Source organism: Syngnathus leptorhynchus, chromosome 12 (genome assembly GCF_054491065.1).
Source record: "Syngnathus leptorhynchus isolate UIUO chromosome 12, UIUO_Slep, whole genome shotgun sequence".
Lineage (NCBI taxonomy): Eukaryota > Metazoa > Chordata > Actinopteri > Syngnathiformes > Syngnathidae > Syngnathus > Syngnathus leptorhynchus.
The window spans coordinates 3,738,257-3,764,095 of record NC_141206.1 but is presented as its reverse complement, the minus strand read 5'-3'; the positions used below and the strand labels follow the sequence as shown (position 1 = coordinate 3,764,095).

At 39.1% G+C, this 25,839-nt stretch overlaps 5 protein-coding genes across 12 annotated transcripts; 4 read left to right on the top strand and 1 right to left on the bottom strand.

Annotated features, from left to right (window-relative positions):
• Positions 1-539: 539 nt before the first annotated feature.
• LOC147047887 (uncharacterized) lies at positions 540-2,573 on the top strand. 2 transcript variants are annotated; one of them, XM_085927025.1, is made up of 3 exons: positions 540-583; positions 874-1,087; positions 2,009-2,573. In XM_085927025.1, exons 2-3 carry the CDS (start codon positions 933-935, stop codon positions 2,445-2,447), a joined length of 594 nt encoding a protein of 197 aa, XP_085783151.1. In that variant the 5' UTR covers positions 540-583; positions 874-932; the 3' UTR covers positions 2,448-2,573. The 2 variants fall into 2 exon arrangements, with proteins under 2 accessions (XP_085783151.1, XP_085783150.1); XM_085927024.1 differs by lacking the exon at positions 540-583 and having other exon boundaries at positions 822-1,087.
• A 2,680-nt stretch (positions 2,574-5,253) lies between these two features.
• htr1ab (5-hydroxytryptamine (serotonin) receptor 1A b) lies at positions 5,254-6,510 on the bottom strand. Its single transcript, XM_085926932.1, has one exon. It carries the CDS (start codon positions 6,508-6,510, stop codon positions 5,254-5,256), a length of 1,257 nt encoding a protein of 418 aa, XP_085783058.1.
• A 911-nt stretch (positions 6,511-7,421) lies between these two features.
• Positions 7,422-11,945, top strand: rnf180b (ring finger protein 180b). 7 transcript variants are annotated; one of them, XM_085927015.1, is made up of 9 exons: positions 7,422-7,473; positions 7,825-7,904; positions 8,958-8,984; positions 9,158-9,506; positions 9,591-9,862; positions 9,939-10,055; positions 10,460-10,703; positions 10,887-11,012; positions 11,570-11,945. In XM_085927015.1, exons 2-9 carry the CDS (start codon positions 7,854-7,856, stop codon positions 11,767-11,769), a joined length of 1,386 nt encoding a protein of 461 aa, XP_085783141.1. In that variant the 5' UTR covers positions 7,422-7,473; positions 7,825-7,853; the 3' UTR covers positions 11,770-11,945. The 7 variants fall into 7 exon arrangements, with proteins under 7 accessions (XP_085783141.1, XP_085783137.1, XP_085783138.1 ...); XM_085927011.1 differs by having other exon boundaries at positions 8,958-9,053; XM_085927012.1 differs by having other exon boundaries at positions 7,423-7,597; positions 8,958-9,053.
• Positions 11,946-12,943: 998 nt separating this feature from the next.
• Positions 12,944-17,248, top strand: LOC147047884 (regulator of G protein signaling 7-binding protein B-like). The gene is made up of 6 exons (XM_085927045.1): positions 12,944-13,231; positions 13,396-13,568; positions 14,684-14,814; positions 14,969-15,107; positions 15,200-15,270; positions 15,979-17,248. The coding sequence occupies exons 1-6, from the start codon at positions 13,109-13,111 to the stop codon at positions 16,068-16,070; spliced, it is 729 nt and encodes a 242-aa protein (XP_085783171.1). The 5' UTR covers positions 12,944-13,108; the 3' UTR covers positions 16,071-17,248.
• Positions 17,249-17,891: 643 nt separating this feature from the next.
• Positions 17,892-25,577, top strand: c6.2 (complement component 6, duplicate 2). Its single transcript, XM_085927036.1, has 18 exons — positions 17,892-17,960; positions 18,371-18,535; positions 18,609-18,765; positions 18,993-19,137; positions 19,885-20,026; positions 20,276-20,414; positions 20,788-20,961; positions 21,136-21,379; positions 22,183-22,302; positions 22,380-22,546; positions 22,641-22,866; positions 23,051-23,219; positions 23,307-23,418; positions 23,587-23,719; positions 23,801-23,995; positions 24,113-24,200; positions 24,298-24,542; positions 24,620-25,577. Exons 2-18 carry the CDS (start codon positions 18,393-18,395, stop codon positions 24,799-24,801), a joined length of 2,781 nt encoding a protein of 926 aa, XP_085783162.1. The 5' UTR covers positions 17,892-17,960; positions 18,371-18,392; the 3' UTR covers positions 24,802-25,577.
• Positions 25,578-25,839: the final 262 nt, after the last annotated feature.

The following is a 25,839-nucleotide window of genomic DNA, read 5'->3' as shown; positions in this document are numbered from 1 at the left end:
TGTCATTTATTTGTTCCCTGAATACTGGCTAAATCAGATCGTAGCAAATTTTTCACACCGCCCGCCATCTGTCTGCATCTGTTGACCTCCACCAGCACCGGCACAGTTTCGGTGGACTTTGGTGGCATTGAAGCAGATGTTTACTTCCTCTTTGAATAAACATATGTTTAGTTTTGGTCTTTGGTCCAGATAAAGCGGCATCACAAAGGTCAGACGTGTGTGTTTGACGTCTGCATCTGGCATGCTGTCCCCTGATTCAAATAAAATAACATTTTCTGCATCTGCATTTATCTTACAACTTTATTTTGGATGACAATTATTATTGTACAGTAGATACATAACTGCGTGGTCATTTTCTAGCTCATTTAGACACACAAAGACGAAAAAAAGGGGAGAAAAAAGACATCCTTGACTAGTTTCCTGTAACCATGGCAAGAGGAAGTCATCACAGCACTCCTTCAAGGAAGTGCACTGTTTTCCTGTTGTTTTTACTAGCTTCCCTCCAATTGTATGTGCCTGGAATTTTTCATTTAGTACTGGAAAGCTGCACAACCACATGGCCAGTGCACTCGTCGTCTTCAGGGTAAGCTGAGTTTTTGTACTTTTCTCCGACCAACATGACTCAATTGCATTTTTTAAAATCACATCTCTCATAATTTAATTTCCCTGGTTATCTAAAGGATAAAGCAATAATGGTGAGACTTATAGTTCAAAGATAACAACTTTTTGGTCATTATTACATTTATGCTATTTGAAGCTAACCGTTGTGGACAGCATGTTTTATAACCGAGTCCGTTGACTGCTGATGAAACCTGGTAGTGATGCAGGTTAGTGTTGAGGTTGCCAACAGCATCTTTCCCCACCTTGAGACAGCTTTGCTGACCACCAGCCAGCCAACCCCAATCAAAGCAGTTGTCAGAGCCAAACAAGCGATGGTGACAGCACAGCCCCCCGGCACCTTTAGCTCATCTGAAGCAGCTGGCAAATCTTGCTGGAGTTTGGATGCCAGAGTGGTGATGCTTCTAGTGACTCTGGCCGGAGCTGTCATCTTGATGCTTTTGTACAGACTTTTACAAACTCGACACAGGTGTGTATGAAATCTTCACTGCCAAATGTGAATTTTTGCTTTTTTCTAGACTGGAATGAGTAAAGTAACAACAATCATATCGAAGGTAACTTTGGGCAAAATGTGGATTACAACCTGGATTGATCTCCAGTCAAACAAAGGGTGCATATTCATTCAGATAATCATTTACATATTGTTTTTTGAGGACCCGAATGCAGAGAAGCATAGATACAAAATCAAAGCTAGGAATGTATTCACCATAAAAAAAAGTATAGAGAGACCAAAATACAAGATAAAAAAAATTCCCAACAAAACATCTGTATATCAACTCTTAACAAAAAGCAACAAGTAATGTATTTGACAACATCAGAAACATAAGTAATAAATAATGAACAGACAAGAAACAAGGGAACTACATACAAACAAAGCGATGCGACTATGAGGAACACCTGAACAACACACGAGTAGCTCAGGGAGCTGATTGATCGATAACCGGACAAAGATGAGTGACGCAACATGCTACAGAATGAATGGAAAACATAACAAAACTAAAACTCCATTCAAGACCAAATCAACAAAAACACATTCACATTTACTGAGCGGGAACTAAACTCACAACTCCTGATTAAGTTTAAACTTAATCAAATTTAAAATCAAATTAAATGGCATAAATGGTAATCTGGCATTCCAATCCAAAAGTTGCCATTACAAACTGGGTGCAGTGTATCAAAAGAATATTATCGGCACATAACCATCATCCACTTTTTTCCCTTGAATGAAAATGAAATAAGAATATAAGACGGCATGATTTTAAGACACTAAAACAAGGGTGGAGTCTCTCCATGCTAGCGCTGTATTATTAATTTTAGAAGTTTAGTTAGACCATTATTTGACTTAATATTGTGTCCAAGGGGCCACATTGACTTTTGTGATGTTCCACAGGCTGAGAATGGCAAGTGCAAGACATGCTCTGGAGTATTACAGCTTCTACCATACAGCCACCTACACCTTCAAACACCCATCATCATATGAGAAGCTGTCCAATGGCACCGAAGCGCACGCTATTCCACCTGTGCAAACTGTCGCCATAGCAACACCTGTCGCCACCACCCCACTCCCACCCCTTCCAGTTTGCCCACCAGCCTCAATGCCACTGCCCCCAGCACCCGGCCATGCAGCAGTACCTTCCCTCCAAAAGACGCTCCCTCCACTGACTCCTCCTCTGCCCCTGAGGCACACCGCCGCACCGAGCCCCCACCTATCATGGGGTGCCTGCTCAGACGTCGATGTGTACTCTCGTATTGGAGCTTACAGGCCCTCTAGGCTGTCCAGCCTATCCAGCCATTCAAAGGTCATCCTTTTCGAACACTCGTCTCTCTGACCGGAGCATATTATGAAATCAGATTTCTTTTTTTTTTTTCTTCAAAATATTTAACAATAGTTGATTCAAGTAATTATATTACTGTATCACTCTCACAGAGGACAAAATCCTGTGGGGGAAAAAATACAATGCTTGCTATTCTATTCAAACTTTGAAGTGGATGTATTTGTATATGTTTACATTAGTGTCTTCCTTTTTTAAACCCATTAGTTTTTGTGTTACTAATATTTGGGTGCGCAAATAAAATGTTTCCCTTACAAGTCAACTTTTACACTCTTAAAAATGTTTCTGTTGATGATAACTGAAACTGAAAACTGCTCTTCTTCTTGCCTATTTCATAAGGTGCTGCTAAAATATTGTCACATAAGATTTTAACTACCCCCATTTTTTATTGTTGGCTCTTTTGGAAAGTGTTATATAAATCGAATCTCTACATACCTCCCTAATATTAACGAGATGTTCGAAAGCGCATTTTCGTGCACGACGCATGATTTATGATTTCTTTTCATTAAACTCCTTGATTCTCAGAAAGCAATCTTTACTCCTCTCATTCCCAAACAACATTTGGCGGAAGCAAATGGCAATTATTGTTATTCCCAACAACCCTTTCAAACTCTGGGATGCAAATACTATGCAATTAGCGTTGATCACTTTGTTTGTCGATCAAGACAGCACAAAGAAACCACATTTGAATGTGTAAACATTAGTTGTATAGTTGGATGAGACTTACTGGTGAGTCAAAGTAAAAATGGTGCCATTGACTTTTGGATTATAATAAAACAAATATACAATAGTCATCGTATTAAAGGGACCACACACTACAGAAAAATGTGTTTTCTTCCCATCAGCTCAGGTCAAGGTGAGGCATCAATGGCCAGTTAACTTTGCAAAGAGAGCTACATGAGAAACTCACTGATAGCAAAAATCTCTTTTCCAAGATGTCAGGAAATACATATTTACTACAATATGAAAACAAAATCACACTGTTACACAATCAGCTCTTACTAAGCAATCACCATCAATTTTTTCAACAACAAATTTGAGCCAAATTTAGAAGCAATTCCATTGTCACATTTGATCCAACTTTTTTTACACTGAACTTGAATTTGTCCAAATAAGTTCTGGCAATGATGACTTACATCACGCCCAATAACCACAATCCATAAAACTGTAGATTTGCGTACACTAAAATCAGGCCAATTGTGTAGGAAAGCAAAATGTTGCTAACAATAGCACCACGACTGTCATTTACGTTGCTTTCTGGTGCTTTTTTGGGGGGTTGCTAAAGAGGTCAGAAAAGTCACTGAAAATAGCAAAAACGTCTCTTGGTTGGCAACGACCAGTTGTAGAAATTGCTTTTCGTTGGTCTGCCTGTCCCTGTGCCAGGAATAGATACATAGCAAAGATATATTTGTTTTCCTCTTATGTCGTTTTAGTGATGCTCTCTGTTTTCATCTTTCATCAATGATGTATAAAAGTTGCATAACACAGGAATTACATAAAAACTTGTTTCTACCAAAGGCTGGATCACATCTTTCAGTACAGGCATGGCTTCTCTGCATGAAAAACAAATGAAAGAATAGAAAAGAATAGAAAAGAATAGACTTGTTTATTGTGCGTGATGACTGCCAGCTGTGGGCCACTCCAATACACCTCTGTATGCTTGTGTTGTACCAGGCCTTTGATCAGGTAATTGCCCCTTCGGTTCCCGGAGTTTGCATCTCCCATATGTTGCTATGGCAACCATCTCTCCAGCATCCATCTGCCTTTCAAGATATATTGTTTGTTATGAGAATGAGAGTGACAGAGAAAGGGCATCGGAGACACACCCTGACCCTGAAGATCTTTTGGGGTGCACTGGTGATGTATGTGACTACAAAAAAAAAGAAAAGATACGTGACATTGTTTCTACAATCCATGCACACATAACATCTGTGCCATGAGGCCCCGTGTCAATCATGTTACTTGATTCTCATAAAATATATATATATATATATATATATATATATATATATATATATATATATATATATATATATATATATATATATATATATATATATATATAAAGATTTAAACCCATTTTTCTTTTCAAGCCGTGGCGTTATAATAAATAACCGTGTCAGGAAATAAGTGAAACAAACCTCATGGATGCCTGATATATGATATTTACATATATATGGTTATATATATATGGTTATATATAACTATATATATATATATATATATATATATATATATATATATATATATATATATATATATATAACTATATATATATATATATATATATATATATATATATATATATATATATATATATATATATATATATATATATATATAACCCCCTATATATATATATAATAGGGGGTTGAATCACTATATTCAGCAGTAAATAACCTCAAAGTGTAGTTGATCTTGAATTACCTGATGGGATTATATCTAAAATATTTAACAAAGTGTGGCTCTTAAGGAACGACAAAACGTCATTGTTTTTAATGCCAACTGTTTTATTCAAGTCTCACAGATGAACCCAGAAGACATCAACAAGTTTTCATATGTATGTGGATACGTTCAGTCTCACTTTTTAGATGCAGAATTTCAAAATGGTGATCTGTTAATTATCGAGTGTATCTTTATTGAACATTACAGAACAAGATTATGGTTTATCAATGCACATACCTCAGGTAATATTTAACACTGCATGGTGATGGTTGAGTCGAAGTCAATGTTTTTTGTTTTTGTTTTCAGGATCAGTACAGCAGAGTAATTTCAGGGCAGCTCCTGTCCTATTAAAAGAAATTCATTGTCTGCAGAAATGACACTTGATGATTTTCTTAAAAGCTCCCTGAAAGTCTTTGTTGAAGTAGGCATAAATGATAGGATTGAGCAGCGAGTTGGAGTAGCCCAGCCAGTTGATCACATCCTCCAGCCAGCGGGGCATGTAACACGACTCCTGGCAGAACGGCATGACCAGGGCGACAATAAAGAAGGGTAGCCAGCAGAGGATGAAGGTCCCCATAATGATGCCCAGCGTCTTGACTGTTTTGCGCTCCCGAGCCAGGGCGATCTTCCTCTTGGCCTCGGTCGCCTTCTCGTGTCTACTCTCGAACAACGGCATGGGGCTCGGAGTGTTTGGAAGCGGGAGGTTGTCTTTGAGGCTGCTGTGAACCTCGATGATCTCCAGAGATTCACCGTCCTCGGCGTGCTTCACCGCGCCGTTGACGCACGCCACCGGCGGCCGCGGCTCCACGCTTCTTTTCCAGCTTTTCGTCTGCGCTTCTCTGGGTGTCTTTTTGTGGAAGAGCGCGGGGGATATGGCCGAGCAGGAGTCAGCCACTTTCTTTTTTTCGCTTTTACGCACAGTCCGTCTAATGCGGAACCTGGCCGCTTTAAATATCCGCCCGTAGAGAACCAACATGAGCATGAGAGGGATGTAGAAAGCACCAAACGTGGAGTAAATGGTGTACCAGACGTCTTGCCTGATCTTACATTGCTTTGGGTTCTTCCTGTATTCCTCCACGCTGTTCGGCTGGGAGCGCATGATCAACATAGGCGGCACCGAGATGGAGAACCCAACCAGCCAAGTGACGCTGATCAAAATCGCTGCTCTCCGAGGTGTCCTCTTCTTCATGTAGTCTATGGGCTCGGTAATGGCCCAGTATCGGTCCAGAGCGATGGCGCACAGGTGCAATATGGACGAGGTGCAACATAAAACATCCAACGAGATGAAGATGTCACAGGGAATTTGTCCCAAAGTCCACCTGTTTAAAACCTGATATAGCGCCGCCATGGGCAGAACCAGAACCGACACCATTAAATCGGTGACAGCAAGAGAACCGATCAAATAGTTGGCCACATTCTGCAAAGAGCGCTCCAGGGCGATGGCAGCCACCACACACGCGTTCCCAAAAATTGCGCACAGGATGAGCGCACAAAGGAGTAAGGAGGTGAGGATTTGGTAACTCAATCTCACCTCATCCTCTTTGGTTGCTTTAGTGGTTTTGTTTAAAGGGAGGTTGAATTGAGACAAGACTGTCGTGTTGTTTGCGTCCTCCATGCCGGCTAGACAATTAGAGATGCTCCTCGTTGGCACAAGGCGCTCTGTTCCACTTTGAAGAGCACATAGCGGACTACTACTGTTTGAGGCTCACGGTTTAGAGAGATGGTCCTTATTTATACCAGTGCGTCACTCTGGGTGAGGGTGCAGGGAGGATGCTTGTATCCCAGCAGTGTGTCGCTGCCTTTGTGGATATATTAACGTAAACACTCATCATTTTGGCTTTGCTTTCCCCAAGCTATTCACTGCCTATTTGGTTGCACCCGTACACATACTGCAGATTATTATTTTTTTTTATTATTATTTGACTCAAAATCAATGTGCAAAAGGCATGTGTGTAAATTTAAGACATTGGAAATCATTCATCCGTGCAAAAATCCAGTATACACAAAATGCGAGTCTAATATTACATGGAGCTCTGTCTGTCTGTCTGTCTGTCTGTCTGTCTGTCTGTCTGTCTGTCTGTCTGTCTGTCTGTCTGTCTGTCTGTCTGTTAGCATGAGTCATGGGACAGGGTAATTTCCTAGGAATGTAAGTGATCAATATAAAAATGTAAAACATTGCAGTTAATTTATTGGTCTTGGTATTCATTTGTTTCCTACCTTGTTTATTGTAGGCATGGTTAGATATCATTAACAAGTTGAGTATCTTCACATATAAATGTATTTTATAGTTTGAAGATAAGCGGTTCACAAAGGTAAATGAAGAATGGACATTTCATGGAAATTTGATCAAATTTCAAAAGTGTGCATCAAATGAGTGGCCCTTCACATTTATTATTACCCATAAAAAGTAGCTCTTAATATCCTCTTTTGGATACCTTACGGAGATTACTGCCAATGTTTTTGCATTTTATGTCGCGGCAAAACCTAAATAGAATTTCTATTTTGTCCTATTCGGCCTGCCGTAGTACCTCAGCTCTTAAACCAGAAGTCCTCCGGACGAGTAGTGTTGCTTTCCGAGGTATTTTAGATTCAGTTTCATTATTTTAAACTCAGATTATACCGAGGACAAATTTTTATGCATCAACATGTTTTGTTAACGGAGCCAAGTTTGAGGATATTGACTTTCTCCCCATGATACTTGGGTAGTGCAGAGGTGTGTAATTAATCATGCTTTAGCAAATCCTTCAAACGTAAACATTGTTGTGCGTAAAGAAACATTTGACGTTCTCCTACCCAGAGTTTCTGATGAAGTACTGTCAATTTTAGCCCGAGTTGGAAAGTTGCAATTATCATTTAGATGGAGCCCGTAACAGGAATTGTAATGTCTTTAATGCGTCTTCATTTGCAAATGTTTACTGTTGTTTTTCAGCACTGGCTCCAACCCGATTAAAGACAGCAATGCTTCGCTGTAGGAAGTGCCGGAAAGTTGTTATCGAATGTCTGCAAGAGGTGACTCGCATTATCATCACTTGATTTGTTTTCTGAGAATAGTAATTTACTCAGTCCCATGGTTTCCATCAATTTTATTTCTTTCACTTGCCTTATCAGAACCTCAGTACCACACACATGCACGTAGCCACTGCAACTTGGCACTTAGTAGTTGGACGTTTCGGTGTCTTGCCCAAGGATACATTACCACGCAACATCACGCTTATAATTAAAATAAAAAAATAAAAAATAAAATATATATATATATATATATATATATATATATATATATATATATATATATATATATATATATATATATATATATATAAAATAGCATCTATAATTGCAGGGTGGAGTGTTTGGACAACCTTGAGTTAACCAAGTAATGCTAACAATTACAAACATGGGGTCAGGTCTGTCTGAGCTAAACACAAAGATCAACAAGATAATGGAAAACCGCCACGAGGGAAACTTAGTTGTGCGATCGGTTGGCGGGTGCTGCCTGCGGCTATGTGCCTTCGAGATTGTGACTCCAAATCTCAAAATTGATGAACTATACTGTTGTATGAAATCAAACGGGTTCTAACAAAATAACTTCATGGCCGTATACAACACAAATTGATGCAAACGTCTATTCGCCATTGCTGTCGTCAAAACAAATGTTACCTTGGTCAAACCTCCAGTAAATATAGGGATTGCTGTATTCAAAGCATACTATGTCATATTAGTCAAATGTTTGTTCTTTCTTTTCAACTTTTTATTCAAACTTCCAGTTAATATGTTACAGCTGCATTTAGATCACATTATACGAGACAAAGCCTTTGTTGCTCACTTTCCTATGGTGGTATATAGGTTGCACTGTAGAAATTTAAATTGTGTGTCTGGTAGTGATACCTTGGTTATTTATAATCAGGGACGGGACTAGATAAGCAATATAGATTCTTCCCTCCTCCCTTTTCGACAAGTCATGTCAAACAAATGTGAAATGAATTTGTAATAAGTATGTTGTTTATGTCCTCTCAGAAATAATCACATCATGTTGAAAATGTCCCGTCCATTGTATGTCTGCAGGTTGAGGTCACAGATGAAAGTTCAGAGGTGACTTGCACCATTTGGCACATGAATGTTGACACGCTTCCAGAGTGGATACTGAACTCATTGCACTTGGTACAGTGCACAAGTCATCTTGAGAATTCATGATTTTTAAGTGACGTTAGTGGAGGGCTAACTTTCCAAAGTTGTGTTTCTCCAACCTGACACTTTCTTTTTAGGCCCAGTGGACTGCAGGGAGGCTAGAGTGTCAGAACTGTGGGGCTCGTCTGGGTGGCTTCAACTTCATCCATTGCAGTCAGTGTCCTTGCGGCCGGGACGCCACCGTCCATCTCAGCAAATGTCGCGTCGACCACGACCACAAGCAGAGCCTTTTCCAAGTCCAGCCAAGATGGTCGAGGCCAGACAAGAGGCCGCAAATGACAGAGGGCTCTCAGTATAAATACGACAGCTTGGAATTGAACACACGATCAAGCTTGGAATTGAACAAAAGTAATCGTTTACAGCACAACACAGTTGATCACATGCCCCTCCCTGGCCTCAGTGAATCCTCACAAGTAATGTCAGAAGGTAAGAATGCACAATTTATTAATTCCATCTTATTTTTAGTACACTTTTTGAGGAATGCTTCTATTTGACTCTGGTTTGTAAAAGACTCTCCAGATGGGTCTATGCTGTCCCCTGTCTTGTGTCCCATGACCAAAGATGATGACGCCATCTTCAGTGCTGTTACTAGCACTTCATCTGTCTCCGCACTAAGACAGGCACCTCTGGAATGTCAAATACAGGCGCCTCAGGAATGTCAGGTGGTGCAAACTGAGGAAAATGAAGGGTCATCTGCTGAAAATGCCCACGAGGATATTTCACTGTCCCTCAGAAGAATGCCCTTTTCTAATAGTTCAGCTGAGCAGGAAGAGGAGATAGTGGTATGTTACAATATATTGTCAAATATAAATTTACTTCGACCGTATTTAGTAATATTATTTGTGCAATCATATGCAGCCTGGATCCTCTCTGGCGTCCACATCCTCCTCACACAGACAAAGTAAGAGAGAGAAGAACCACCTTAAGAGCCAGCGAAGGAAACAGCGGCGGCGGGAAAAATGGCTGCAGAAGCAGGTGAGGGGCAAGTCCACACTGATGTTACATGTTGCAATATTTTTACTTGAGTTTTACTGGCATTTTCTATTGGCAGATTTTCTTAATTGTGTTCTTATTTTGCAATTCCTTGGCAAAAACAGGGTTTTGTGGTTTACTATTTTACTGAGCGGATTTTTGACTTTAAAGGTCCAGCCATAAAATGGCTTAATTCATTTTGAGAATTCACCTTTCCATTCAAAATGGTCAAACAATAAGATGACAATAAAAACATCAATTTGACTTTTTATTATATTTTTAAAGATATCTAAACTATTTGTGTCATTTAAAAGAGAGGTCTATTTCATTATTTTTCAAGCCTATTTTCAAGAAGAAATTCATTGAGACAAAAATATCCTCTACAGTACTGTATTGTTTGTGTCTAGGCCAGCAATTTAAATGATTTGATGCTCAACGGTGAAGAAGCAGAGGAGGAGGAGGAGGAGGAGGAAGACAGGCAAGGCCTTACGTGTGCCGTGTGTCTCGACATCTACTTCCGCCCTTACGGCTGCCAACCCTGCAGCCACGTCTTCTGCGAGCCGTGTCTACGCAGGCTCGCCAAGAACCGAGAGGAAAACACGCCTTGCCCTCTGTGCCGAGCCCTCATCTCGCACACAAAATTTCACACAGGTAAACATTGTCCAGAAGCAGATTTTATTTGAAGAAGGTAATTGAATATTTTTAAGAATGTGTTCATGCTTCAGTCTTCATTGTGGAACTGTATAGGACATGATTTGAGTTTGTAGCTCGGTCGCATGTCAAATTCAACTCGTAAGTCAAGGCACAACTGTATTCCGCTCCCTTCTTTTTCAGAGCTCAGCCAGAAAGCAGAATCCTCTTTCCCGAGAGTGTACCGCGCTCGCAAGCAGTACTTCCAAAATGCTTCATGTGTTAAATGGCCTCTGCCCAGATGCCGCAAAGCCTTCCGTAACTGGTGGGGTGGGTCTCAAATCCTATCACACACATTTATTTGACATGAATAGTAACCCTGCACTTTTATAAGCATCAAAACAATCCAATTAGTGTTTGGGCAGCCAAGTGGTTTGAACATCTGCCTTACAGTTTTGAGAGTTGTAGGTCCTGCGAGTGGATGATGATTTATTTACCTATGAAAATTGGTGGTGAGATTTTCTTATGTCAAAAATGTCCTCAGTATATGCTCAGTAAAGGTTGCCAAACACAAAAATTCTATGAACAGAAATTTGTCGTCGCCATGATTTTCCTATTCAGAGCGGTCAAATAGATGATCACATCTCGCCGTGATGCATTAAGTGAGGTAAAAGTTCAGGCCAGGTCACGAAGAGCAAATATCAAGGCAACTTTGTGAAATGTAGCATGCAGTCGTTCTTACCCTAATGCACACACTGATGCTGAAGGGTGTAAGATAAGACAAGGACTAAAAAGGAATTGTCACAAGAAGGTCTTGGGTTCAACGCTGAGTTGGGCTGGTGAATCACTATGGGTGCCCCATTGTCATTTGATCTCTTTCCTTTTAGGATATAGGAGGAATGCCGAGAGGGCTCACACAAGTTGGCACTTCGCCCACGTCGGCTTCACGCTGCAGACTTTCCACCTCTCAGACGTGTGTGGCTGGTTCTTTGATATCGTACTGGCCATGGTGTACACCCCTTACCCAGCTATCTGGATGCTAACTTTCATGTTCCTCGCTCTGTCCATGTATTACCTGTGTATTTAACACGTGGAAGAGAATTCAATCGTTTACAAGGAACTTTACTGCTCTATTTTCTTTATGAAGGAACGTTTTTATTCTGTTTAACTGCATGGCTGAATCCAGCCATAAGTTAACCTGTTTGTTTTAGTGTTCATATTTGTCAAAAATATGGTCTGAAAATGCATATAAATTTTACAATTCAGTGGTTCCAGATTTGTTGTTGTTGTTATTTTAAGACAAATCAGACAAAATTAACAGTGAGCGATGGTTAGAAATTGGTAATCAAAAGCATAAACAAAAATGGAATTGTGCAATATGGTGGAGTTAATGTGGATGTGTGTAAAATAGAACAAGAATGATCTCCACTTGTGCATGACGTAGTCAACCACTGTAAAGTGGGCACTTCAAAACCACCTTCACTTCGTGCAGCCCAACTAGTCCAAACACAGCATTCTGATTAATCAAATGTTTTTCTGGAACATGAGTTAAGCAGTAACATTTTTAGTCATCTCATGGGCCGGCTTTTGACTAAAAATATCATCACACCTGAAACTGTACTAAATTTAGTACATTTAAATGTGCCCAAGTGATTTGACTTACTTAACTTAATTAGGATGGTACTAATATTGGAGAATCTAAAACACAGGTGTCAAACTCAAGGCCCAGGGCCAAGAAATGATGTGGCGGGCCAAGACAATTTGTGCATCAAATTCGTGTGTCATTACTAGAATTCCAAATTGTCTTCATTTTGAATATCTTTTTGATATTTGACCAGTTCTTTCTCGTCTGACTTGAAAACGAGTTGTTTGTCTGTTTGTTTGGTAGCTTTTACTGTATATAATATGAGGTGCTCATATATTGATTTGGGTTGACAGTCATAATGGCTCTTTGAGAGAAGCTATGACTATAATGCGGACCGCGAATAAAAAAAAAAGAGTTTGACACCCCTGATATAAAACCAATAAGAAAGCCTAACTCGTGTATTGTAAGGCAGACTGCAAAAATAGGCAGATGAGCAACTGATCTGTGTGGTATATGATGGGTTAACATTGTCAGGCGGTAGGGTGACGACTTGTTTCCCTCCTCACACGTGAGCGTGAGGCGGAAGACGTCGGAGCCCCCCCCCCCCCGGCCTTCACGAGCGGCTGAAGGTGACTCTCCTCGGCTGGGGGATGCAGAGGGAGCTGCTGGCGGTCCTTCCGCCCCTCGACGTTGTGCTCATCCGGGGCCAATCTATTCGCCTCAGCCGGGGCTCCAAACGTTAAGTGCGCTTCTCTGCGGTATCCGAACCGGTTTGTCGTCTTTGTGCTCTGCTGAGAGGACACAGCAAATCTCCAGAGGAAGACGGGCGCTCTCTGCATGCATGAGTTCTGCACCGTGCGGGCGGAAAAAGCGCCCCAGATCTGCAGGCAGCGTCTTGCCCATCACGAGAGGGGCGCAGACGGATTTGGAGCAACGGGAGAGCACCGTGGACGGAAGCAGGATGGTGAGTTTGGGCCACAGCAAAAAAAAAAAAAATGTTTTCTCGCCTGGGCTCATTTCAGGGTGTGCGAGTGCAACAGACATTGTTGCCATTCGTTTGCAAAAAAAAACACCAAAGCACGTAAACAGCCTGGGAGGAAAACGTCAAAGCGATTATTTTTTGTTCAGACTGTGCAGGAATTCAACACCCTGGTGGCGCTGTACAGAGAACAGGTCATTTCTGTCGGTGAGATGTCAGCCGACTGCCCATCTCTGCGGGCTCAAATGCACTACACGCGAGCTAAAGGATGCTCCATGGCTCGGATTGCGCACCAAGACCTCGCCCTGATTGCTGTGTCTGGGTAAGCAAGGGCTGTCACATCCCTAACTTCTCCATTTAAAAGAACAAAGATGGTATTTGCGTTTGTTATTATGGCACGGTTATCCTCGTTTTATAGACACAAAATGAAACTGCAGAATGACTATATCGTGGATTTTGGATTGCATAGTGGTATGCCGAGAACCCGATTGGCAGATTACATATGTTTTTATTTCTGTCGTCGAAAAGTATTATTACTATCAACCCCTGAATATCGATCCATTTTTAATAATACTTGGCCTTGTTAAGGTCACACAGGTAAACTGAAGCCAATCCCGAATAAAATTGAGTGAGATGCATAAATGGATTGGTCACCAGTGGCGGTATTAAAATGAATCAACGCATCAGATTAATTGCCTTATAATATAATTATAATTATCTATAATTATATATTATTATAATTATAATTATTATATATTAATATTAATTATATATTAATTATTCTATAATTCTATAATTGAGAAATCGTTTCCAGACATTTTTTTTTTTATTATTTAAGATTGTCCAAATTGTCTGATGAAATCCACACAAGACGCCTAGAGTCAACATTTGAACCTTGAATCTCAGAAGTGTTGAGCTGCCCCAGCCAACCTTTAATTAACATATTACCCAATAGTGATCTCATTGTAGAGAATTATGTCCTATGATGAGACCCCCGAACACATCAAATCTTTGGGTGAATCAGAATTGATCTTTTGAGTTTACCCGTCTCTTAGGACACACACACACACTCTCAACATATTCAAGTAGTCCCTAATTAGTGTCAACTGTTGGCCGCAAAATAGGCCATGTGTTTTGTATTCTAATTTTACATCCATTGCATTTGTTCAACTAATGAATCATCATACTCTACATACACATGTATAAGCCAGAGGTCACAGCCTCATGAATGTCAGTCCAAGTTCAAGTAATGTTCTCTTTTATTGATTTGCACCAAGCCATATTCTACGTATATTATCTGTACAGGAATTTTCCATTTAAGGATTATTATTGAGTTTCAATTGTTATTTGTTTAGAGATTAGTTTACGCATCCCATGTTTCACCGACTGCATGCCCGTCATAAATTCCCACTTTTCCCTTGTCACCTACCGATGAAGTCGAGAGGATGGAGAGATCCACCCAGAGATATGTCGGCTCTTCATCCAGCTGCAGTGTTGCCTGGAGATGTTCATCACGGAGATGCTAAAGTCCATGTGCCTGCTGGGGGTGCTGCAGCTTCACAGAAAAAGTACCAGCACTATATAGCACACAGCGACATCACATCACAAGCCAGATGATGTCCCATAATACAAACTCACAAAAGTAGAACTATGCACTTATACTATAAACCAATTTCAGGAATAAAACACTATTCATTGATCATTTTGGGTTTGGCCCTCAAGGAACCGACTCAGAGCCGAAGATGGACTTCAGGGTGGACGAAAGTTCTGATGTTCCCATCCTGGAGGATCGCTCCTCCTCACCCATTGACTACCCTCATGATCCGTGGCTGGTGGGAGTCCATATTGAAAACATAGAGAGGTATGCTGACTTTTCAGAGAGACTCAACTGGTTGATTCGTAGGACGAAATGAGAGAAAAAAATCCTGAAAGGGGTTTTATTTGATTTGGCAGAGATATGCAGGAGATGAGAAATCTGCTCAGCAAACTCAGGGACACGATGCCTTTGCCACTGAAAAATCAAGGTGTGTAACAACTAAAATTTGATTTTTACAATTACTATTTTAACAATTTCTGGAGAAATTTCAAACTATCGTGTATTTTATGCATTGTATGGTGATTGTTGTACCATATAAATATCGTAGTTCAGCCTTGTGAAAGATTGACGGTGGCTCCTGATACAGCGCAAAAGACTATTTTAGACCATCGGATAAAATATACACAAGCTACAGTACTTTGTCACAATCAACCATTGTTGCCATTCTTCCCATTTAACATGGGTTTAAATGTAATTGGTTTACTCAGAATGCAGCCACATTCCACAAGTTACAAAAGGGTATGCACATTTGTACAACCACCGTATCTGATTTGTTTATTTTTACTAACCCTTGTGAAATTTTTCAGTTGTACAGGTTAAAGGTCACAATGTTCAAATTTTTTGTGAATCGCACATTTTAAATAAATCAATAAATAAATAAATAAATAAATAAAAATAAATAAATAAATAAAAATAAATAAATAAAAATAAATAAATAAATAAATGAATAAATAAATAAATAAATAAATAAATAAATAAATAAATAAATAAATAAATAAATCATGTTTTCTATCTCCATGGTAGAGGAACAACTACTCACATTTGCAACTCACCGAACATTTAAGAAAACAAAATGATGGATCTTCTAAAGTATCACTGTCGTGTAATGTTTGAACGTGAGCGTTGTGTGTCACAGACGACAGCAGCTTGTTGAATCTGACTCCACATCCGCTGGTCCGCCAAAGGAAGAGACGCTTCCCTGGACTCTGCTGCATGGTATCCGGTTAACAGTCTGAACTCCATTCATTATGTACTGTACATCAAAACGTTTGGTTATTCTTTTATCCTTATAAAGTAAACTGCTGTCCCTGGTCAGTGGACATTCCTCGAGCATTTAACGACTAATTATTCTATTTCTTTACACAAACTGTACTATTTAGATTCCATCAGCCTCTTAGCCTTTAGTTCTATTTCTAGGAGGTTATCGTTGAGTTTTCAACATATACAGTATATTGAATTAAATTGTATATATTTGGGCTATGCACAAGCATTATCATTGTTTTGGTTTTCTCGCTGTGCTTATATCCTGTCATAATGTGTGTCACAATACACAGCACAGTGTTTGGTTCACAGTAGGTACACACTGTGGACAAAATAGCGTATTGGTGTTATGTTGCATACACACAACTGGTTCCGATTATGTGTTTTGTTTTAGAGAGGCTGAATGGGAATTGCAGATAATATTTGATATGTGTTTTTCTTTGTAGATGTTGTTCGTCTTTGATTTCCCCCTTATAGTGTTGATACATGGCTGTACTGGTTGCTCGGTGCTTTTCAGTCGACTATGACATGTCTCAAACTGCAAGATTTACTCGCATGATATTTCATTTGAATGATCTCAGTGAGATCATCTCACTGTTTTCCTTTCCATCGGTTGTTGAAGATCAGATTATCTAGTGAAATAAAAGAAAATTTCTCAGCCACCCCAATCTAAGACAAAACTGGCCTCATCTTAAAGTTTATATTCTTTCCCCAGACCCCAAGTGATAATTGTCAGTATTCATGAATGGAGATTTAAGTGCGTCATGATAGTTTTCCATTATGCATGAGGGAATTGATCATTGGAGTTGTTTTGATAAACAGCATGCCAAACAATGTCTTTTTCAGCTTTCCTACTTTTGGGAAGGGGAACGGCTCCCAGCCTCAAAATAGACTGAACACAATTCCAGCTCAAGACAAAATTCACTCATAACATTGATCTGTTATACTGGTTGTTTCTCCATTGAATGTAAATGCAATGTATTGTATGGTCATTTGTAAAGTTTGTGTTTATGTGGAACTTTTCTTTTCATGTGTATTTTTTTTATCATGGCATGTATTGTGTAGTTAGTGTCCTTCTATGTAGACAAGCAACTGCTATGTATGTACAGCTTAATTTTATAATGTGAATAAAGTTTTCTATCCAGTCAGGTGGTTATTTATTTATGTATGTATGTATGTATGTATGTATGTATGTATGTATGTATGTATGTATGTATGTATGCATGCATGCATGCATGCATGCATGCATACATGTATGTATGTATGTATGTATGTATGTATGTATGTATGTGTGTGTGTGTGTGTGTGTGTGTGTGTGTGTGTGTGTGTGTGTGTGTGTGTATGTATGCATGCATGCATGTATGTATGTATGTATGTATGTATGTATGTATGTATTTATTTATTCATTTATTTATTTGCACTTTTAAGAGTTTGTGTAACTCTTGTCATAAATGATGAGTTTTGAAGGACCGTAAGATTGTGAAATTGCAGGGGGAAAAAGTTTTCTTATCTCTGAATATGAAAGCATCAAGATTGAACACAACACATCTGGAGCATATCTTGCAGATGGGAAACTCCTCAGCGTTTAACTTCCCGTAATTTTAGGGTGAGGCGGGACAAATGGTTTATGTTACTTCGTGTTCAGAATTTTGTTATCGAAAAATTCTCGCCTGTTTGCAAGTTTCTGGGAATGCTGCACAGAAAAGTTGATCCAAGGCTTTCTGGAGTAATTCCAGAGGCAAGTTTTATTTATAAATACCTGTCAACACAGACTTCAGTTCACATTCAGTTCTGCCTGCAGTGCATACAACATCCCAAACTCAACAGATATTGACTAAGAAGGCAACACTGTCTGTGGTGAGTCACATTATTTAATCAATTTCTGTTTTGTGTTGTTCCTGCATAACGTTAAAAAATTCTCTTTGAACAATGCATGCAGACACATGTAGTGGAAAATTATCGTTCATTGTAATTATATAATTAAATTAATAATTATAGTTAATAGCTCAATGCAACAGTTTTTAATTTATTTAGCAGCAAATGAAATAATATTGATTGTTGTATCATTTGTACATGTCTGCCATCATTATTGGCTCTATTCAATTCAATAAGAAATTCCAAATATTAGAGCTTCATGATATTTGATATATTTCAATATCTAGTAGTTCGTAATAGTAATCATTATTGTTGATGCTCCTGATAGATTTTTAAAATAGCATTTCAGAAAATCACGAGAACATTTTATAACCTTCCTTCATCTCCTTCAGGGTCTTTCTGGGAAACCTCCTGATGGACTACACAGGTTTATTTCTGCTCCTCCATCTCCTCAGTTTGATAACTACCGGTCTATCTTGTTTCTGTGATCGCTACCCATGGGGCTCCTGGTCTTCTTGTTCCCAAACATGCAACCAGGGCACACAGAGCAGACATAGGTAAAACAGGTCAAAATTGGTGGACCATGGATTCTGATGAAGAATATTTGTTTTGTTCATATCCATTTAATAGAACATTTCAATATGATGATTACTACTGGAAGAGCAGCTGTCATCAGCTGTGTGAGAAACATGACAGAAGGGCTTGTAATGTGCAGGCTTGTCCCATAAATTGCCTGCTGACAGAATTTGGGCCCTGGTCTGACTGCTCATCTTGTGCCAAGAAACAGGCAAGACACATTGCAAAACCAGTACAAGACACTCAGTACATTTCAGTTGTCGAATCATTTCAATCCATACAAATCAATTAACTATCACAAATATACATTGTACGGAAAATGTGAGTATATAACAAATAAAATATAACAATAAATATTCTTGTAATTGTTTCTCTCTTTTCAAAAAATACTGTATATTGCTGCTGGCGTGATTGGCCTTTCTATTTCTGGTGTCATAGTTACGGACCAGGGCTATCCAGACACCCTCCCAGTTTGGTGGTGAACCATGCAGTGTGGAGCTGATGGAGGAGAGGCCCTGTTATCCTGCCACAGAGTGCAAGTTGCCACCAGTCGACTGCAGAGACAACTTTAAATGTGACAATGGTAAAGGCAGTGCGCTTTCTGTTGTGATGGCAGGTTTATTCAACCAGTATCCTCCACTTGAGTAATTGAAATAACAACATTTCATAATGAATGTATTGTCATGCAAGTGTCTGCTTGTTTTGGATTGCTGTATTGTATTTACATTATTGTGTCTTATATTTACCAATATTATAAAAGTTGACAAATATGAATGAAATAACAAAACCAAAATTGAAACATTTTTGTTCAATAAATTAAATAAAAATAAGTCCTTTAAAAACATGAAACTAAAAAAAATTAGTGAACATGGTTTTTAATAATTGACAAAATAGTTGACAAAAATGGACAAAATAACAAAACCAAAATTGAAACTAAATGTTTGTTCAATATAGAAAATAGAAATCATTGCTTTCAAAAAATAAAACTAGAATAACTAAAATTATAATGAACATGTTCCTTATTTTTTTTATTTGTGCTTTCAAGGTTTAGTTCTTTTTTTTTAAATTTCTGTATCATTGTTTGCTGTACAGACAAAAAGTTGTTTGCTGTCGTTTTGCTAAAAGTGAAACTAAAAGTGATCAAAAGATAAATTAAAACAAAGAGTTTTGATGAAAAAATAGAAATAAATAAAAATGAAGACACCCACTCTATAAAAACAACAAAATTAACTGAAAAGTAAAAACATAATACAATTATAAAAGCATTGCAACCCTTTAATGAACAGAATTTTGGTCACATTACTTCTTAAATCTCCCCTTTCTGATTCAGGACGTTGCATTAATGTTACACTAACTTGCAACAAACAAAACGACTGTGACGATAACTCTGATGAGAGGGACTGTGATGACTTCAAAGTTGTATGTCCAGCTGATAAGAGAGTGGCTCCTGGTGCTGACTTGGTGGGGAATGGGTAAGATAAAGCATCACTCCTCCGATTACTTTGACTTGTTCTTGCATTCCTTCCTGTTGTGCCCCATAAAATGCTTGAATATCAGTTGAACACAGTAACTTGCATTGCTCTCACATTCCAAAACATGCACGTTAGTTTCATTGAAGACTGAAATATTTGAACCCTCTTGGTTGGGGTAGGTGGAAAAAAGCTGAATATTCAATTCAAACCTTTCCAGATTTACCAACTCACTGATATATTGGTTTATAGGTTTGATGCATTGGCAAATGAACCGCGGGGGGCAGTCCTGGACAACATGTTTATGGGAGGAAGTTGCATCATCAAGAGGCCTCAAAGCACACTGCTTTATCATCGGATACCTCACAACTTTGAGAGCTTTGAAATTAAGGTAACATAAACTACAGTCTTGTCCAAATGCATTGGAACGGCAATAATGGGTTTCATTGTATTTACCACAAGTCATCGTTGGAAATTTTGATAATCATAACAATAATAATAATAAAAATATACTTTGCATTTTTATTTAGCCAACTGGAGACTTAATTATCAGTATATATTGCCTGTTAAGACTCTTTATATCTTTTGTGTCAAATGTCTACTATGTGTTAAGTGCAATTTTTATAAATGGAGAGTCTAAAGTTCTGCTAAGAAGGAAATAGGTTATAAGGCAAAAACAAAATAAATAATTTTAGTATACTCTCTGAAAAAGAATTCAATGGACAACGGTGTCATGAATTCACATTGTTATTTCGGTCATAAAGGTTGGTGTGATCGAAGACTTCACCGCGAATCCCACCCCTGTGCACTCTGAGTCCATTGATGTGAAGACCTCCATTTCCACTGAAGAGGAGAGGGAAAAAAAGATCTTTTGTATTTTCCCTTTTTTGACGTCACATATGAAATCAAAGGATGCATTTGAGGCTTCAAAGAAAACTGTGAGTGAGCAAAAAAAAAATGCAGATGCAAATATTTAGCGTCAGAACGACTCGACCACCAATGACATCACTAACTCCGCTATCATATATTCTCCTCATATCTTTTTGCTGAAGTCAACTGATGCTCTCAGGTTGACATACCTGTATAGTAAACCTGATCTTTTCTCGTGTTAGGATTCCACTTTTGTTCGGGTGCACCAAATTCTGCCCATTTCCACATTCAAAGTGCGGGACCCAAGCGATTTGGTTTTATCTGGGCCTTTCCTCAAGTTCCTCCATGCTCTTCCTCTTGAATACAACTATGCCCTCTACAGAAACATCTTTCAACGCTTTGGAACACACTACTACAGCTCAGGGACACTCGGAGGCCTCTATGACCTGCTCTACCAGTACAACCGAGAGGAGCTAACCAGTTCAGGTACCATGACCCGAGAGCACAACAAACAAAATCCTACTTCAGGTTAAAATACCCGTTTAAGTTGGTCGATTAACTTGTAGCTCTTCTTGAACCTTTCGGCACATTGTGTTAAAAGGCTGCTGTGTCTAAAGATTATTGCAAACTTGTGTTCTCTGTCATAACCTGGATATTGGACAAATGAAGCTTCATAAAGCATTTGTGATATATTTTTGACTCCTCTAGCTGTCACTCTTTTGAGAAGCAGATAAAGTAACGTGCACCATTGCTCTTTAACCAAGAGTACTGTCTAGAAAAGTAAAACAAAAACTCACAATTGCTTCATGAAGCTTCATTTACCTGTCACTAGAAATTTGTCTAAAATACATATAAATAAATAAGCAAGAATCAGTTTTATGCCCAATATAGAGTAGACATGCATTAATTGTGGCTAATATGAATTGACAATAAGATTAAATATTTTATGATAAGGTATATTACATCAATTCAACAGGGATGGTACCTTCCCACATGCACGCTTGCACAAAACTTTGCAAAACATGTAGGTAAATGGTTTCACTTTCAGTATCGTATGGTTGCAATTCTAAACGAGAGAAGACTGTAAATTGTCTTATAAAGCAATATACTATCAAAACAGCATTATTCTTGGAAATGATTGTGCAGAACACTGGGGATCTTTTGTGCTGTAGCGTCTTCTTGGCATGATCAAAACTACGTATTCGCTTATTAGATCAAATGTTAGAACCGTAACAAGGAATGTCAACTTAATTTGAAAAATACTAATACATGCAATGTCTCTCTAACAGGTGAAACAGAGGAGCATGTCAAAGGCTGTCTGGGCCAAGAGACCAAATGGGCAATCGTCCTGGCTCAACAGAGGGCTCTACCGATGTGTTCTGAGAGCAAAATGAGTCAAAAATATCAAGGTTCAATACCACACCACAACAATAAATATAAGAGTAATAGTTAGCATAAATTTGCTTTTTTTTATCCTCTGGGCCAGGCTCATACATTCAGGCTGCAGAGAAGTCTTACTCGGCAGTGAGAGGCGGACGAACCAGAGAGGCAGCATCTCTGGCCTGGGATAGGCAAGGCCCTGCTCCTGATCAACATTCCTACAAAAACTGGGTTAAATCTGTCCTCGATAATCCAGCTGTGGTCGATTTCAAGGTTAAATTGAAAATACTCAAATGCATGGAATGTATTGAATTTAATTGGTGGAAAATAAGTTGACAAAACAAAGGAACAACTTGTGGTTATCCAGGTGGAGCCAATTGTTGATCTTGTGCGAGGGATCCCCTGTGCAGCCACAAAGAGGAGGCAACTGAAGAAAGCTTTGCTGCAGTACTTGCAAGAGTTTGACACCTGCAAATGTGCTCCCTGTCCCAACAATGGCAGAGCTTTTCTCTCTGGAACAGAGTGCAAGTGTGTCTGCCAGACCGGTACTTTTGGGCCCAACTGTGAGCAGCGAGCTCCTGACTACACTTCAGGTACCACAAAAAAAACAGCAGGATACACATGACCAGATGCATTATCCTACACATAAGGTGGAGAATATTTTAAAGACCTCCTTCGGCACACTTTCCAATGAGGAGAAGAAGAATCAGAGGGCTTTCCTAACTCTGAAGTTGAAGTCTAAGGCTCTAGATGTTGTGGTTGCATTGAATGTCACAGAGGTGGTAGATGGTTCCTGGAGCTGTTGGGGATCTTGGAGTCGCTGTGGAGCTTTCATGAAGAGACATCGTAGAAGGAGGTGTGACAACCCTGCCCCCTTGAAAGGGGGCCAACCGTGCGAGGGTCCTGACAGGGATGAGGAATCATGTCACATCTCACTTTTTAAACAGTAGGAAAATGATAAAAAGTGCAAACTGTCATCTTTCCTACAAATGATAGTCATTTTACAATGTTTCATTCATGTTCTTGTGTCCAGACATGAAACGTGTGAAAATGATGATGACTTCACCACGGGATGGAGAGATGAGCTTCCTCCCGGTGTGCAGGGTTGTCCCAGGCCGAAGCCGCCTGTCAACAGCTTGCTCAGGGTAAAGGCGATAGATATCATTCATGCCAACTCTTAATTTTTTTTTTTATAATCTGAAAATTGCATCCACTCATGAATTGAAAAGTGTAATGCTTGGTCATAAAGTCTATGATTGAAAAGAAAAATGATGGGCATCTGCTGTCTCTTAAACCCTATGTTTTGTATCCAGAAAGCAAAGCAGTACTATAATTTTGGAGAGGATGAAGAGTTCAAGTGCTTCACAGGATTTGACCGGGAGGGTCTCCAGTTCATAAATTGTCTGCCTGACGGGACATGGAGTCAATCAAAAGGAAGCTGCCTCAGTGGGTTTACGATTCTTAGAATAAGTTGCCCTAATAATACTCTGTCTGTCTTCATTACTGCACATTCTCCTCTACTTTTAGGGAAGATATGTCTCCCCCCTGATATTCCTGATGACATGACGCTTTTCCCCAGCAAAGAAGAGTACAAAGTGGGTGATTCAGTGGGTTTGAACTGTGTTGAGGCGGGTTTGTTGCCTTTGCCTCGAGGCTTCTACAAGTGCAGCAACAGTCTGACTTGGGAACCTCCATTACCTGCAGGATTGCACTGCACTGATGGTACATGCACCGAGTTTTACATTTTAATGTGTCAAAGAAAACTATTTTGTCTAACATCGTCTAGAAGTGATGTTTCTTTTCCACAAAAAAACAAAGCCGTCTTTTGTTACTTTCTAGTGGAACCTTTTGAACCTGACAATCAGTGTGGTCCAGGTCAGAATCGTCAAGGCTCTCAATGCGTCTGTTTACAGCGTGAGAACTGCCTGTACGTTGTTTTTTTTTTGCAATAAACATCTCATTTTGTACATTATACATACAGTAATGTGTGTGTATGTAATGTATATGTATGTACGCCCACCCAGATCCGAACCGGAGACTCTCTGTATCTTGAACACTGACATCAACGTCACTGTGCCGATGTCCATCTGCTCCTTCCACACCGGCCGTTGCCATGGCGATCCGCTTTTCTTTGTCAGCGAAAGTACTTGCAATACCGTGGATCCGGATGAACTGGAATGGGCCAGGTTCCGCGCCAAGTTTGCCTCAAAGAGTTCTGTCAAGGAGTCATGTGATCTTGACACGTGTTATGAATGGGAGAGCTGTTCAAGTAAGCGTGACTTTATGCGCACACTTTCGGAATGAAAGAATAAAAACAAATTCACATTGTCCTCAATGTCTTTTCAGCATCTAAGAAATGCGGTTGCATAGCTGCTCGGGAGTGTCCCCAAGTTGAGACGTACAAGTTTTGTCTCATGCTGACCAGAATCCAGAAGACTCGGAGCATGAACCTTTGTTCCATGGCTGCTCTGAAGTGTGCCAAATATCAATTTGAGATCCTCAATGAAGTTGACTGTGAATCCAGATGAGCCAATATATGTATGACCAGACACATTTATGAAACATCACTCCACCACTGCTCTAAAAGACATAGTGGTTAATATAAATACACTTTGATCTGTTTTTGACATTACGATATGTGGAACCTCCAATATGGACTACAATTAAGCGAAACAAGTCAACACTTCCGTTCTTGTTAAATGTTGTTGAATAATCCCCATTTCTTTTTTCGGTGCAAAGTTATTATGGCACCACACAAAAAAAAAAAAACAGCACAAAAATTAAATATAACATAATACAAATATACTTTTGAGGTTGAAAGCCATTACATCATGATAGTTTGACCTTTCTGTGAGGATTTAAATAAATATATTGCCCATAAAGCTTGATTAACCTCCTAGTTGTATGACTTTGGAGGGTCTGCCATCATTTCAAAAGCCCACAAAGTATGACCACAAAGCATTGTTTTTTTTTTGTTATTCAAGATGGATTAGCTAAATAAGTCCCACTTAACTATATTTATGTAGATCATTGCAAATATTTGAAAGCCTTTTGGAATTTGTCAAAGTGAACTAAATGATCTTGCATAATTATATTGTACCACTCTATTTCTTCTTCATATTTTATATAAACCATGCAGTTTTGTTTGCTATTATTCCTTTTCAATGTCATGAAGAGTCACATTACACATTTGCATGGACATAATGCAAGTAGGGTAGAGACTGAAATAAGTCATTTTAACAAAAGTTGCAATTTTCTTGGACTCAATAAAAACATACTGGTTGTTTCCACCTCCTAAAGTAAATTATTGCCAGTGTTTGGTCATTCTTCAAAACAATTTAGTATTCTTGCCATCTTTATAACTGACATGAAACTACAGCAGTTGAAAAGAGTTCCCGTACCAAATGACAAGGAAAAAAAAAAAAGTGTTCAAGCCGTTACCACTGTTTTCCCAGCCCCTCTACCCAGGTCAAATGACATGGGTGTGTTAGTTTACCCGTGGCGTCATTGGTGCCTCTTATGCCAAAGTAATTTTTTATGTGCACCAAGTTATTCTGGTGTATTGT